The following is a 14,525-nucleotide window of genomic DNA, read 5'->3' as shown; positions in this document are numbered from 1 at the left end:
AGGATAATTTTCCTTTCCCTTGATCTTGCCTTCTTTTATCCCTACTTTGATTTAAATGCTTTTTTTTGTGATGATGCAATTTCCTTAGTTATGAATGAATTGTCTTTAATATCTCAGTAAATTATGTCAGTAACTGAGTGGGATAAGCTGGTCAGTGTCTATATCGGAGTAATGCAGAAAAGTTAGTGAATATGAGTTTTAAAAACCATAAAAGGCTCAGTTGGACTGCATTCACTCTGTTCTTGTTTTAGGCAAAACTGCAACCTCTGAAAGTGCCATCTCAGTCTTTGCAGAAGTAATAGCACTGTTATACACTAACATGCCAATAAAAGGATCCTTTTTCATTTCAGATGTCTTCTAGAAACATGGCTGGCCAACACATCCTTCCTCAAGCTTTGTATCAGAGCAATATGCTGAAGGCTATGAAGATCAGAGAGAGGACACCTGAGGATCTAGTCAAACCTCCCACTGGAATAATTCACCACTTCAGGACTATGCACAAATACACCATAGAAATGTTCAGAATGTGCCAATTTTGTCCTCAGTTTCGGGAAACGCTTCAGAAGTCCCTGACTGACCAGGCTACCCAAACTTCACTGGAGCGCCAGAGGAAGCTCAACTGGTGCATGGAAGTTCGGAGACTTGTTCCTCTGAAGACTAATGGTAAGTTAGGAGCAGGTCTTTGCAATCACAGTAAAATGGGTAAGATGAATGTAGCATCTTTATTAATAGCATCTGTGTCCACATTACGGAAACAAAAGCACACAATTTTAAAAATGTGGGGCCGTTTAATCTTAGTTTTGTAAACTGAAATTCTTTCCACATGATGTACGGTCCTGAGGCTGTAGCAGACCCCTGCCCATACCACAGTGTTGTGAATAGCATGGAAATCTCACAGATATTTTCACAATGTCAGTAACCTATGGCACTTCAGAGTTAAGTAAGGTGGAGAAACTTGACTTGCAACCCATTGCCTTTCCATGAATCTGACTGGTATGTGTTGGCTGCCCTGTCGGAAGTGCTGAATGTCCTTTAATGCCAGGCAAGAGGAGACTTCAGATGCTTTGAGTGACAGAGTTGCATTCCTATGTATATATAGCAAAAGCTAATATCCCTCCATAAGCCCTGCTCTTCTAACTGTCAGGCAAGGTTCGCTTGCTGATCCAGCTTTAACAACAGTGCCAGCAGGAGTGTTCTGAACAGGGAGCCTCTGGGAACCTGACACTGCTGTCCCTGAGGTCAGTACCCTGCACCTGCCCAGCTCCCTCATCCTCAGCTACCTGTTGGGGTTTGCCAGCTCTCACCTTCCCTCAAGGCTCACTGGTACCTCTCATGTGTGTGACTGACAGCCATCCTTGTGCAAGACAAAGTTTGCAGTGCCCTTTTCTTTCAACAGTCAGTGCTGATTTTAGGACTTGGCTTTTGGGTTGCTGTGTGTGTATTGCATCAAGTGATATAAGTGAAAAGGTACAAGGAGGAGTGCAAAGATTTCCTGAACAGGTTACATTTGTCCACCATCTTGAGCAGGAATTTTGGCACATGACTGTAAGAGTCACTGGGCATTTCACATTCAGTGGAGGAAAGATTTGGTAATGCTATGACTTATGGTCACTCAGCTGCAAACTTGGACTCAGGATTCCTTACAGCACAGGTTGCCCTAAACCAGGAAGGATAGACTGAGACAGTGAGGACTTCAAGAAGATGGAAAATACATATTTTTGCTCAAGGAACAGATTGCAGCAGTTATAGAAACACTGGGTGGGGTGGACCTGCAGCCTCGTTGAAGTCCTTGTTGTGCTCTGTGAATGCTTCTTTTCATATCAGCTTATATATACATTGCCCTTATCTTACTAGTCCACATTGTTCCCATCCCGTATTCTACCATATTTTTCAGTCCAATTGTACATAGTTGTGTTGTACAGAAGCCATAAAAATAGACCCACTTAGTAAATGTCACTGTCTGACCTAGAAGAGCCTGATCCTGATGTACACCTCTGTAACTGCTGTAGAGCCACTGACCTTCTGGTGGCCTCTGCACTGCTGTAAGATTCTCATGACTGTAATTAAGGTTGTGCACAGAGGTCATGGAATCTCGAACTTCTGGAAGGACTGGAGTTGCAGGCAGCGCTTTACAGGTACTGGGACAGTAACATCACTCCAAGTGTTGCATCTTCAAAACTTCACCTCAGGAGGTACACTCTAAGAGATTTACTAGGAAAATGGACAATATGCGCAACTTTTGCCCAGGGCAAAGAGTAACGGTTTTAGAATCCCTCATCTTCTGTCAATACACATCCTGCAGGGGTTAACACTGCCTGGACAGACCCTTGTTGCTAACAACATTATATTCAGTAACACTGACCTCTTTCTTTGTCTTATGACAGTCGGCCAGTGTTACACATGGGACAGTGTGGACTTGGATCTCACCCATGAGCAGGAGTACCAGTATACAAGATGCTGAAGTACTAGGGCAGGTTGAGGGAAGGCAAAGGAAGGACTTGATTTGTGGTCTCCCCGTACCCTGCGCAGACTATAAACTTGGCTTCAGTTCAGAGTTTCAGGGTCATTAATTGCACGAGTGGAAGGAATGGCATTGGGAACCTGTGGTTTATGCAAAGTAGTCGCATTGAAGGACCTTTACATGAGAAGGAAGGTAGATTGGACTGAAGGGGAGGATCTCTGAAAGAAGGGCAGAAGCTTGGAGAAGACCTGTATTATCCCAGAAAATAACATTTTTTTTCTCTGATGTGGCATGAAGAGTACTTTTTTAAGCATTTAGCTGCTTAACCCATAGATGTGGGAGGAATATATTATTTTTTTCAATCAACAGTGGGCTTTCTTCAGAAAATTCTGGGTTTTTTCTGCTGAAGGTTGTAGTTGTTGAAAACAGAGAAAGTATCTCCTACAGGATCTTTTGATCTATATTTTACCTAATATGTTTGTGAGTCTGTGGAGTGGTGGGGTTTTTTAATTAAAAAAGCCCTTTTGAATCACCACACATTTCTTTGCAGGCATCTGAAGTGAGAATAGAAGGAGACCAGTAGGAGGTATAAAAATCGAAACTGTTTGGGTTTTTTTCTTTCTTTTTTTTTTTTTTTAATTTAAAAATTCCAGCATCTATTGGCTGTAGTGATTTCACTTGTATAATGAATTGGCATTCATTCCAGCTTACCCAGCCACACCCCCTGGGAAAGTCCGAGGGAGGCTTCGCTGCACGCAGCAGAACAAAAAGTACAACTGTTGCTCAATTGTTAGTCAAACCGTGTTGGGGAATTCCAAGTGCTGTGTAAGGAATTTTGGGCAGTGCTTCTCAATAAAGAACTGAAAGCAAGGTCTCAGAGAGAGAAAAAAATTAATCTTATCTTTGCTCTAGATTTTGCAAAGGGAAAATTTTAATGGGATTAATATGTCATCTTTTTTGGTCAGAAGGAAACCCAGTCAACTTTTCTGTCTTATACATTGTTCCCCGATTTTTGAGCTCAAGTAGGCAGCCTGCAGATTGAAGTAAGCTTTGCAAGAAAGCATTCAAAAACCAGAAAGCAACTGCAGGTGCAGGAACCTGATATGCACCAATCCCATAACAATTTATGAAGTATTGAGTAGATTTCAAATTATATCTCTTTCAGGATCTGGGGTCTGTTTTAGGTTTTTCTCCGAGTTTCACGGAAAAAGTAACAAAAGTGTTTGCAAATGGTGTAATTGAACTCATATTGTCTGTGGCAAACTGGGTTTAATTCTTTTGTGGGAGTTCTTTGAGTGTGGGGGTTTTTTTCCCCACTCGGGAAAAATCTAGTAGCTTTACTGGGGTTGATGTCCTCTATTCCAAGAAGATTACTGTGATTGCTTAGCATTGGGTGAATCTGTTTACCACTGTAGTAGACATCAGACCTAGTTTTGAGTCTGAGGATATGACAGTAATGATTCTTGATGTCTCCCTTTCAGGGGAGACTTTCCCTTTTGAAGATGGCTAGAGATAGAATTTGAAACCCAGCCATAGGCATATCTTGTATCACCTTTTAATTAAGTTAGTTACCTCCTCTGATTCTCAGTTTCTTCCCTTCTGAAATTGCAGAACATCACTTTCCTTCCTACTTTAAAGAGGACTTTATTCCAATGCAAGGAGATTGTATAAATGAAAATCAAATAATTCTTTTTCATTTATTTAGTTTTAATTTTGTGTTTTAAAATAACAGCCCTCTAAATAATATGTGTAACATCCCAGCATACTATAATTTCTGAGAGGAAGGCAAGAGGTGTTCCTACGATTACTTTACATAATCACCTGCTCTTTTCTTTCTTTCTCTTTTTTATTACAATTCCTCCATCAATCACAGCCAAATGCCAAGCAGTGCTCATCAGGGGATGTGAGGCTTAGCGTTACTATATTTTCTTAGTGGTTTCTATTATCTCAACCCTGTGCCATTGGGTGTATATTTGTATAAACACTGATGAGGGAGATTTACATATTTTTTGTAATTTTAAGATGACTTTGTTGTGTTTAAAAGCTATTTCAACTGTTTGACATTTGTAGTTGACCCCAAAATTTAGTTCATGATATCAGTCAAAGTTAAGTAAGGTAGGTAAGGGGCACTGCTCAATGACAGCTTAACATTGACTGCTGCAGGGACAACACCAATAAAGAGGGGACTTTTTTCCTTTCTGTTTCTGAATAGAGATCACAACTGTGGTCTCCTTGTTAAAACCCTTCTGTCTGAGGCTTAGAGGGAAGTGCACAGGGAATATGCATATGTGCAGTGTGATTCTACATCTCATGCACTTGTGGGGTTTTATTTAAGTAGACATTTAAGGCTAATGGACTCTTTTTTTGCAGGTGATGGAAATTGCCTCATGCATGCTGCATCACAGTACATGTGGGGTATTGAAGATATCGACCTTGTCTTGAGAAAAACATTGTTTAGCGCTCTCAGGGAGATTGACACACGGGACTTCAAGCTCCGCTGGCAGCGGGAGGCTATTAAATCCCAGGAGTTTGTAGAAACAGGACTCCACTATGACACCCGGGTAAGGCAGCCTGAGGGAATGGTGCTGTTTTCTGAGTGCTCGCCAGCATTGCCTTGCTGATTTTGTTTGCTTTTTGACTTCATGGATTCTGCCATTAGTGGAGAGCAGAAATAGTCTTCCTTTGGAGGAAATGGGAAAATGTGATTATTTGAGCATTGTCGTGCTGCAGCTGGTTCCCGACCTCCATGTCTTCGAACCATTGCTGATGGCTGTTTCTTTCCTCAGAACTGGGAGGAGGAGTGGGAATACCTCATTGAAATGACCTCCCCAGAAATATCTGGGGCTCAAAACAGGCTTCCATATAATGCACTGGAAGAAATCCATATCTTCATCCTTGCTAACATCCTCAGAAGGCCAGTCATTGTTCTTGCAGGTGAGTTGCCTCTCCAGTCATCTCACCATGTTACTCTGTGCTGTGTTAGTAATCTTACTAAATAATTGTTTTCAGGTAGATGCATTTCAGAACAGGAAGTTTTCAGGAATTTTTCTAAAACACCCAGAATATCTTTTCTCTTGCCTGTAGCACATATTTATTTGTGTTTATTCATGTTTTCTTCCTGATGCAGATAAAGTGGTGAGAAGTTTAGAGTCAGGCTCCAGTTTTGCTCCTCTGAACGTTGGTGGTGTTTACTTGCCTCTCCTTTGGCCACCTGAAGAATGCTACAGATACCCAATTGTGCTGGGCTATGACAACATGCATTTTACACCACTGGTGACTCTGAAGGACAGCGGGCCAGGTACCTTGTTTTGGTATTTATATCCCTTCTTCAATGTGCTGATAAAACATTTAAAATGTGATCTAGTTTAGATTTGATTTTTTAAAGCTAAATGTAAAAGATTCCTTTGAAATATATTCTTAAAATGTGAGCAGGAACAGCTTTGTCTGTAAATCTGAATAGAAACTAAAGGTTACCTACAAACTTCTGGTTGAAAGTAGAGTACAATTCATCTGCTTGCAGGCTGGAATTAGTCAAAGGGTGGCCTCTGCTTCATTGTGTTCTGGCCTTCTTTCCGCACCACATCATAAGAGAAGAAGCTTCAAAGGATGCAATGTCACAGCACTGTACCACTGCCTGGCAGGGATAATTAAATGTGTGCTTTGCCTTTTTTAAAGCATCTCTTCTGAGTGGATAGCAGTTCTCTTGGTTCAGGTTACAGCATCATCCCATGGAAGGTATAACAAACTAAGATCTACAATATTGCTCACGTGGAGAAGAAAATTGCTATGGCGACATTAAAACTACCTTGGGATGGGGCTGAGTTTGTGACTTCCCCCAGCGATACTGTATAGAAACTAATTGCTCTGGCCAGCTGTTCTCCTCTCTCTCAAAAATTTGTCAGCAGTGGTGTCATCTCCGTTGTGCGTCTTGTCTCTATGTTGCATCTTGTGGTTACTCCTAACTGGTAATAGATATCTATATCTATATATGTATCTTAATCCATCTTGTTTCCCCACAGAAATCCGGGCTGTGCCTCTGGTCACCAATGAACAAGGCAGATTTGAGGATTTAAGTGTGCACTTTCTGACAGATGCAGAAGAGAGGGAGAAAGAGCAGCTGCTAAAAGTCTACTTGATAGTGATAGAAATTCCAGTGCAAGGCTGGGATCATGGTACAACTCATCTAATTAATGCTGCAAAGTGAGTGTCATTCCTGTTTCCTCAAAGTTATCTTGTTTACAGAGGTGGGAGAAACTAGGCAGCCCAGTGTGTTGTTTTGGTCACAGTAGCCCACATGTTTACTTCCTGAAATATGAAACATTGGCATTACTGTTGATATGTTTTAAAGTTATATGAGCTGAGACCAGTCTCAAATTTAAAGGCAAAAATGTGTTCAGATTTAGCAGACTGAAACTAGTATTTTTGAAGAAAAAAATCCATTTGATTAGTTTCAATGACTTCTTGATTACACATAGTTAAACACAGGAACTAGTTAGGCCAAGCTCTTGTGCTTTATGTAAGGGCACATTGCATAATGGGCAATTGGTGTAATTTTGGCTGCCCTAGGGAAAGTACTCAGCACTATGTTCTTAGCACAGATGCCTCCCCACCCTGGGCTGCTCTTTGTGGCAGTAAGCAGGAAGCAGTGGCCAGTGGAGGAACTGGCATCTGTGCTCATCCCCCTGATGGTTGAGCATCAGAACCATGCAGGGAGCAGCTGGCAGGACCCATCAGCTTCTCATATTTAGTGGACACTGACAGCAGGGTCCAACCCGTCCCCTCATGAGTGTTGGAGGGAAGTGACTCCCTATATCCTCTGTCTTTGCTTTCATTACCACACAGGAAGGTATCTTAATACTGTTGGCTGGTTCTGTTCTAGGAACCTTGAAAATTGAAGCTCTTCCACCCAAAGGATATATGCACACATAGAGTAGCACAAAAGCTTCCCTAGTCCCACTGCACAGATGTGTTCTGGAGTATTACTAGTGACCTTAGCTCCTCCTGCTCCCGACTGTGGCATGGTGAATCTCCAGTGTGGGGTTTTCCCTGTAGTTAGAGGCAAAGTTGGGTTGCTTTGATGAATGCTAGCATTGCATACACCACACTGAAGCCCCATAGTTTGTTTGAATAATTCCGCTGGTAGATACAGATCCAGTAGGGCAGAACCAGAAGCAGATTTCATGATAAACTGTGTCATGAAATGCTGACCCCACTGCAGGAAAGGCTTGTTCTTAGTGTGAGCTGGTGAAGAAAGGGGTTTTCTACGCTAACCTCTGCTCAGCTGAGCTGGTCCTCAGAGATACTCCGGATTTGGGGGACTTTTCACTTGTAAGAGATTACCCATACTCTTTGTGCAAGTAGCTCTTAGAAAACTCTCACCTAGAAAATCCTTTTACGAATACTTCTGCTTAGGATTGTGTCCAAACATTTCTTTAAATGTGAAAGTCTCCATCACTGAACACTTGCTTTCAAAACTATTTCCATTTACAGCAACAGTGTAACAGCCCAGATCTTCTATCTGAGTAAAATGAATGTGCATTAAATCTGCATTTCCTTCCCACATTGCTTGTATTTGCCTTCACCCCCACCAATTGCTCTTTTCAACCACTGATTCCTTTTTTTGGCTGTCAGGTTAGATGAAGGCAACCTACCCAAAGAAATAAACCTCGTGGAAGATTACTTTCAACTGGTACAGCATGAGTACAAGAAGTGGCAGGAGAATGCGGAACCTGCTAGAAGAGAGGCCTGTTCCAGGAACAAACAGGAGTTGTCCCTTTCCCAGCTCTCCCTCTTACAGATGAAATGTGAAACGCTGAATTGCCCTTTTTACATGTCTGTGAACACCCAGCCCTACTGCCATGAATGTTTTGAGCAGAGGTCCCAAGCAAACAAAGGAAGAAAGCAGACCTTCAAAGCAGCACCTGAGAAAATGAAGGCAGCTGGGTCGGGCTCCTCCCGCAGGGATATTTGTGAACCTGGAGGATGGCCGTCTGAAGGGCCTGTAACAGAGCCTCGCTCTGCACCTCCGACGGCTCCGAGCCTTTTCCTATACAGCGAAACCACGGCCATGAAGTGCAGGACACCAGACTGTCCCTTTACACAGAATGTGCAACACAATGGGCTGTGCGAACGCTGCTACAACTCCAGGCAACTTGGTCCTTGCAACAACTTGGATGACCAGAGACATTTGGACTATGCCACATGCAAAATGTGCCGTCAAAAGGCCAACAGGACCTTCAATGGCATATGCAGCACTTGCTTCAAAAGGTCTACAGAGCAATCCTCAAATGGCAGCCCCGCTTTCCTGCCCACCTGCCACCAGAGATCAACGTCTGACCCATCCCAGATCTCGCAGATCCTTCACCAGTACTCCTGCCATCAGGCTCCCAACAGCCGTGGTGAGGAGCCCCCGCCACCAGTGCTGCCTCCTGGGGAGAACAGAGGAGGTAACCTCTGTAGGAAAGCTGGTTGCAAGTTTTTTGGGACATCACAAAATGAGGGCTTTTGTACACTGTGTTTCTTTGAGTACAGAGAAAACCATGGTAAGTGGACATGGAGTGAGCTTTGGCACACTTTGGCTGCAGATCAGCCTCCTTGAACTGTGAAGCTCTTAGTGGACTGGGTGCTAAAAGGGCAGGGGAAAGCAGTGTGGAGCAGGAGCAGCAGTGTGAGGAGAAGGTGCTTTTCTGGCCATTGTTATCCCATGGTAGTGGTTTAATCCCAGCTAGCAACCAAGCCCCACGCAACTGCTCACTCACTCCCTCACTGGCAGGATTGGGGAGAGAATCGAAAGGGTAGAAGCTGGAGAACTGGTGGGTTGAGATAAAGACAGTTTAATAGGGAAAGCAAAAGCCACACACACAAAGCAAAGCATAACAAAGAATTAATTCCATGTTTTCCATGGGCCGGCAGGTGTTCAGGCTATGTCTCCTCCCAACCTTCCGTGCACCCCCTACTTGCTTGCCAGCATGGCAGTATGAAAAGCAGAAAAGGCCTTGGCTTTATGTGAGCACTGCTCAGCAATTACAAACACATCTCTATATTATCAACACTATGTTCAGCACAAATCCAAAACACAGCCCCATACGAACCACTGTGAAGAAAATTAACTACCCCAGCCAAAACCAGTACATGCATAAAGGGGTGCCTGGCAACAGTGTGGCAAATCTGTGAAATCTCTTCTAAAACTTTCTTTCAGCTTAAATGGAAGCAGAACTAACTCAAGAGAGGGTGGGTTTTGATAACTCCCCACCATCCACTGCAATCATGATTTAGTATGAATTTTCTTCACAGCTAGACAAGTTGTAGGGGTCAGTGAGGGAAATGCTGTTGTATTGATGGTACTCAAAACCAGTTACGTTAGCAAGGAGTTTAAAAAGCTTGCAAAGAATTTGAAAATCTCTATCTGTTCTGCATGTAACAGTTTAATGCTCTGGAGTAATCACTGTAGTTGCTTTGATAAGCAGAGCAAGTAGAAGTTGACTGTGGATAATGTGCTTCTATTTTGGAGTAACTTAGAAGTGTATAATATAATAATGCTATAATATACCTTGCAATCTTTCTTAGTAATATCATGTGTGTGCATGCACATGTATGTTTAAAGGCTGACCATCAAAAAGGTAATAGTCTGTGAATAAATCACAGCATGAAATCTTCATCTTTCATGCTAGTGCCCTGTTACACTGGTAAAGCGCCCTTAGGTATAGAAGGTGAAATGCACACGTAAGAGAGAATTCCTTATCTCTTCAGGCTATTTCATTGCTGATAAGTGTGCCAATGTAAACATAGAAACATAGAATAGGTTGGGTTGTAAGGGACCTTTAAAGATCATCTAATTCAACCGCTCTGCAATTGGCAGGGACATCTTTCACAACACTGAGCTTTCCACATGCTTTCAGAATAGGGAACTTCTGTGCTGGCTTGCAATAGCTTATTTTCCAGCGTTGCTCACAATGAAATTTTTTTTCCTTCTGATTGTGGAACATATAAGATTTCTTCATGAGACTAATAAGTATAATGCACTTTTTCCCATTAAGGTCTGTACCACTGTACTTAACTATCCAATGTGACTGAAATGGGAGAAGCCAAAAGGGAAGTGTCAGGGCAGGTCACAGATGACATGCTGAAATCAAAGGTGAAATTAAAGGGATCTAGATTTCCCACTTAGGGCAAGTTTTTCCCAAATCATCTGTCTCAACAACTGATATGAAAATCAGGCTGTGTTAGCTCCCTTATTTAGGTAACATGAAGGAAGGTATACCAATTGGTAGGTCTAACGATTATCAAAAACCCATGTTTGAGGCTAGTAGATTTTTTTAATTTGTTTTTATTTTTAGACTGCGGAGATTTTTATAGTTGCTTTGGGTCACCAGATCGATTGGGCACATTCAAACTCCTCCTGTCTGTACTTTGCATTACAGATAGCGCTTTGCTACGCCACCAGAGGAGATCTCAGAGGAAGTCTTCGGCAGGGGGTCAGACGGGGACCTCCACTGCTGGCTTCCGTAACACTGTGTCCTGCCAGCGGAGGGACTGTGGCACCCTGGGCAGCACGATGCTCGAGGGGTACTGCCAGAACTGCTTTATTATAGCCCAGAACCAGCGATTTCAGGAGGCCAGAAGGACAGAAGAACAGCTGGTGAGACAGCCAGAAGTAAGTGTGAACTTCTCAAAATCTTCCTCTTGTTTAGCGCTGCATATTTTTCTCTTGTGCGAACAACTCAGGATGCATACTAGAAAATCCTCAAATGACTGCATCCTAAGTATCATGGAAAGACAAGTGTATAGCATCTCATGATTTTTTTTCTGCTGCAACTGAGCAGCACTCCTGAAAAGTCATTCTCAGTTTAGGGTTGTCTTGGCTGTGCTCAGTTTTACCTCATCTGGGATTTTGCTAGCTGAGCAAATCCCATTTCAGTGGAAGCAATTGGACCAACAGTTGGTTTGTTTTGCTGATTGGGGATGGATTTTCATTCTTACCCTTAGAGGTATACAACTTCATCAAGGAGTTTAGGCTCACTTCAAGTTGCCTTTTTGGTTGAGCTTATTACAGATTGTCTTTGTTCCAGAGAGGTTTTTTCAATTTGGTTTGTTTTGGTCCTTTTGGAATTGAGAGTTATCAAAGACAAAAACCCATTTGTTCCTAAGAAGTGACAGAATTTGTGATTTTCTTTGGTAAAACTGAACTTGGCTCTTGGTATTACACTTTGCAGAAGCAGCATGTGCTTGCAAACAACACCCAAGTGGTTACCTATACAAACCATGAGTAGAGTTGAAAGTAAATGAAAAGCCATTTGTACTGCCAGTACAGCAACTGACAATGTATTTTAATATTTTTCAAGAGAACAGGGCAGCACAGAGATGTGCAGCGAGCAGCACTGAGTAGCCAGAAGAGACAATGTGCTGTGGCTTCGTGTAGAAACAACCTGGCCTGCAGAAGTGATGACTTGTGCCCGGAGTGCCGGCGACTTAGTCAGCTCCCACCATCGGGAAGTACCAGGGACCCGGCAGCACAGGAGCCCCCAAAGCAGCGCTGCCGAGCCCCTGCCTGTGATCACTATGGCAATGCTAAGTGCAACGGCTACTGCAATGAATGCTACCAGTTCAAACAGATTTATGGCTAGGGGAGGAGCTGGTAAGGAACAAGAAAGCAATACCAGCTACTTCCTTCACTGAAATGGTGCTATGTCCAAAACACGTAACAGTCCTGGGAATGGGAGAGTGGGGGGAAATATAAGCTGTCTGCTTGGTTCATGTTTATTCCCAAGAATGGGAATAAATGTCTACTTCCTCTAAACACTGCATACAAGGACTGCTGAGAAGGTCATGTTGTCTTCTACACAGAGCTCTCATTCATGACTAAGTTCCTACAATGCCATATTTAACTCTTAGACTTCCCAGGAGGAAGTGTGAAGCATTTTGAATCCAAAGAACTTCCCAGTTCTGCCTCTTTCTCAATACCTCCCCTTCTCCCAAGTGAGGAGCTGTGTCTGCTGTCGGAGATGCAAGACTCCTTATGTTTGCATACATCAGTCAAAGGCAAGTCCTTCCTGGACAGGATTCCCCAGGACAGACTGATGCATCTTCCAGTTGATGTCTGAAGAAACTTTGTCCATGTCTTTGCTGGTGTTCTTACAGAGCTTGCCAAGGCAGGAGCTCCCACAGGTATTTAGGGAGTTCACGGCGAGTATTTCTGTTTGCAGAGCCCTCAGCAAACTGCAGCCTGAAACAAGACCAGCATTGATTTGCTCCTTCAACATGCTTAACCAAACCAGCATTTAGATCCCTTCCCAAATCCCAAGACAGGTGGAAATACAGGTGATTACAGAAGAAATGCATGTGATGGGAAAAATGCATCCTGCCATTGCCCACTCATATGGAAGGAATTACCTCAAATGGACAAAAAAACCCCCAAAGCCCTTTGTCTTCAGCTTTAGTTCTGAAACAAGGGTGACTCTTCTCTCTCTTGCATTTCAACTTTAGGAGTATGTGTGTGCTGTTCATACCCTCCCTCCCTGTTTCTGTCACACTTTCTGTCATCCCTAATGTGGTTCTGTCATGCAAACAGCTTGGAGCTCAGTAACAAAGTTCTTTAGGGTTGAGATTTTACTCCTGGAGTTTGTGCGTCCACTTCTCAATCTGCAATACTTTCTCTAGCAACCTCACCTTTACTGTGTCTGGTAACTGCTTCTCTCTTCTACTTTCACACCTTGTAAGTTTTCAGCATCTATTTTGCTGCTATGATTTTGGAGGTGATACCTCTTCTAACTTGCTTCTCAAGTTTAGAATCTTTTTCTAGTTATTAAACAGTTTTTAAAAAGAAAAAAATTAAGTAATTCATTACTTGTTTCTGTTAAATTTTATATATTTTGTGAACCTTAATGTGAACGTATGTTTTATTACAATATTTATATTATTTGAAACAATGCAATTTGAAATTTGCACAACTAGGATTTTTTTATATATATATTTACTCTTGTGTTGAAGGTTACAAACTTAAATGTATAATTGAAAAACATTCTCTGATATAAAGAAATAAATTATTTAAGGATTGGATTTGTTATTTTTATATTGATGAGAGAGAGCACAGTTGAGGATGGGACACCGACCCCCTGAAGGAAGCATTTCTGTTCAGTACTACCATTCAGCATGTTACTGAGTGCTCCCTGGTTCAGATGATGTAGCCAAGTGCTTTGAAGAGATGATAACTTGCTGTAAGTCAGTGTTCTCTCAGGAAGAGCTCTTGGTACTGTTGAGGGACCTGGGCATAAGGAGGTGCACTCCTGGGCACTCCTGTGGGTGCAGAGAATTTTCGGTCCCTGGAAGTACGGGTAGGGGAGAGTATGGATGGTACAGGAGCAGGCTGCAAGGAAACCTAAGCTGCACTGACTTGGCTTTCTTTGTTCATGCATCAGTTATGCCAGGGATTCCCAACCAATGGTGCTTAAATGCCACCCTGGAAGGTGGTGATGGCAGCACATGATCCCCCCTCTGCCCAGCTGTGTGTGCAGCCCCTAGGCACACAGCCCTATCACTTCCCCTCCACCAGGGCCGTCAGGGAAGCCTTGGCATCAGGGTAGCTACTGAAGAGCAAGTTGCCAACTGCTTCTTGAAAAAGTACATGAAAGCGGTGTTTTCTTCTCATCCCAAGCTCAACCTAACTGAGCCCTACTGCCAGGGGATTTCTGCACTTTACACCTCAGGTGTTTTCAGACTCTACCTAGACAGCCAGTATTGTACACTATCATGGCTTTTGGGTGTTGCTCATGACCTGAAAGAAAAAACTTAGTCAGGGCTGCAAAGGTCCCTATGCAGTTGAGGACCCCTCCTAAGAGGCTGATCTCTCCAGGCCAGTTGCTGTCTATCCTGATTAACTCTTTAATCCATAGCCCAGCTCCCTCTGCACTCACATACCTCTCCTTTCAGAGCATACAACCTAGAAGTCAGCCCACCATCCCCAGAGCAAAGCCTGCTGGACCTACCAACTCCATCTCTGCAGCATATTCCTCTTTTACGAAATCTGTCTGTTGACCAGTGCCCCGCTTCCGCCCTCTTTACAGCTCAT

The 14,525-nt window shown here is 43.0% G+C and overlaps 1 protein-coding gene across 1 annotated transcript; it reads left to right on the top strand.

The window, feature by feature from the left end:
• The first annotated feature begins 350 nt into the window (after window positions 1–350).
• TNFAIP3 (TNF alpha induced protein 3) lies at window positions 351–13,440 on the top strand. The gene is made up of 8 exons (XM_018078395.2): window positions 351–663; window positions 4,832–5,022; window positions 5,248–5,395; window positions 5,589–5,759; window positions 6,481–6,661; window positions 8,093–9,003; window positions 10,882–11,114; window positions 11,803–13,440. The coding sequence occupies exons 1-8, from the start codon at window positions 351–353 to the stop codon at window positions 12,082–12,084; spliced, it is 2,430 nt and encodes an 809-aa protein (XP_017933884.1). The 3' UTR covers window positions 12,085–13,440.
• The last annotated feature ends 1,085 nt before the right edge of the window (window positions 13,441–14,525 follow it).

Source organism: Manacus vitellinus, unplaced genomic scaffold (genome assembly GCF_001715985.3).
Source record: "Manacus vitellinus isolate BGI_N305 unplaced genomic scaffold, ASM171598v3 scaffold_4_pilon, whole genome shotgun sequence".
In the NCBI taxonomy this organism is placed as follows: Eukaryota; Metazoa; Chordata; class Aves; order Passeriformes; family Pipridae; genus Manacus; species Manacus vitellinus.
This window is presented reverse-complemented; position numbering and strand designations above follow the sequence as displayed.

Bases quoted from the DNA above. Each gene is read 5' to 3' on its own strand.
- TNFAIP3 (XM_018078395.2), top strand. From the start codon at position 351: ATGTCTTCTAGAAACATGGCTGGCCAACACATCCTTCCTCAAGCTTTG. The intron at 5,396-5,588 runs GTGAGTTGCCTC...TTCCTGATGCAG, and splicing joins GCCAGTCATTGTTCTTGCAG to ATAAAGTGGTGAGAAGTTTA. The intron at 6,662-8,092 runs GTGAGTGTCATT...TTTGGCTGTCAG, and splicing joins CATCTAATTAATGCTGCAAA to GTTAGATGAAGGCAACCTAC.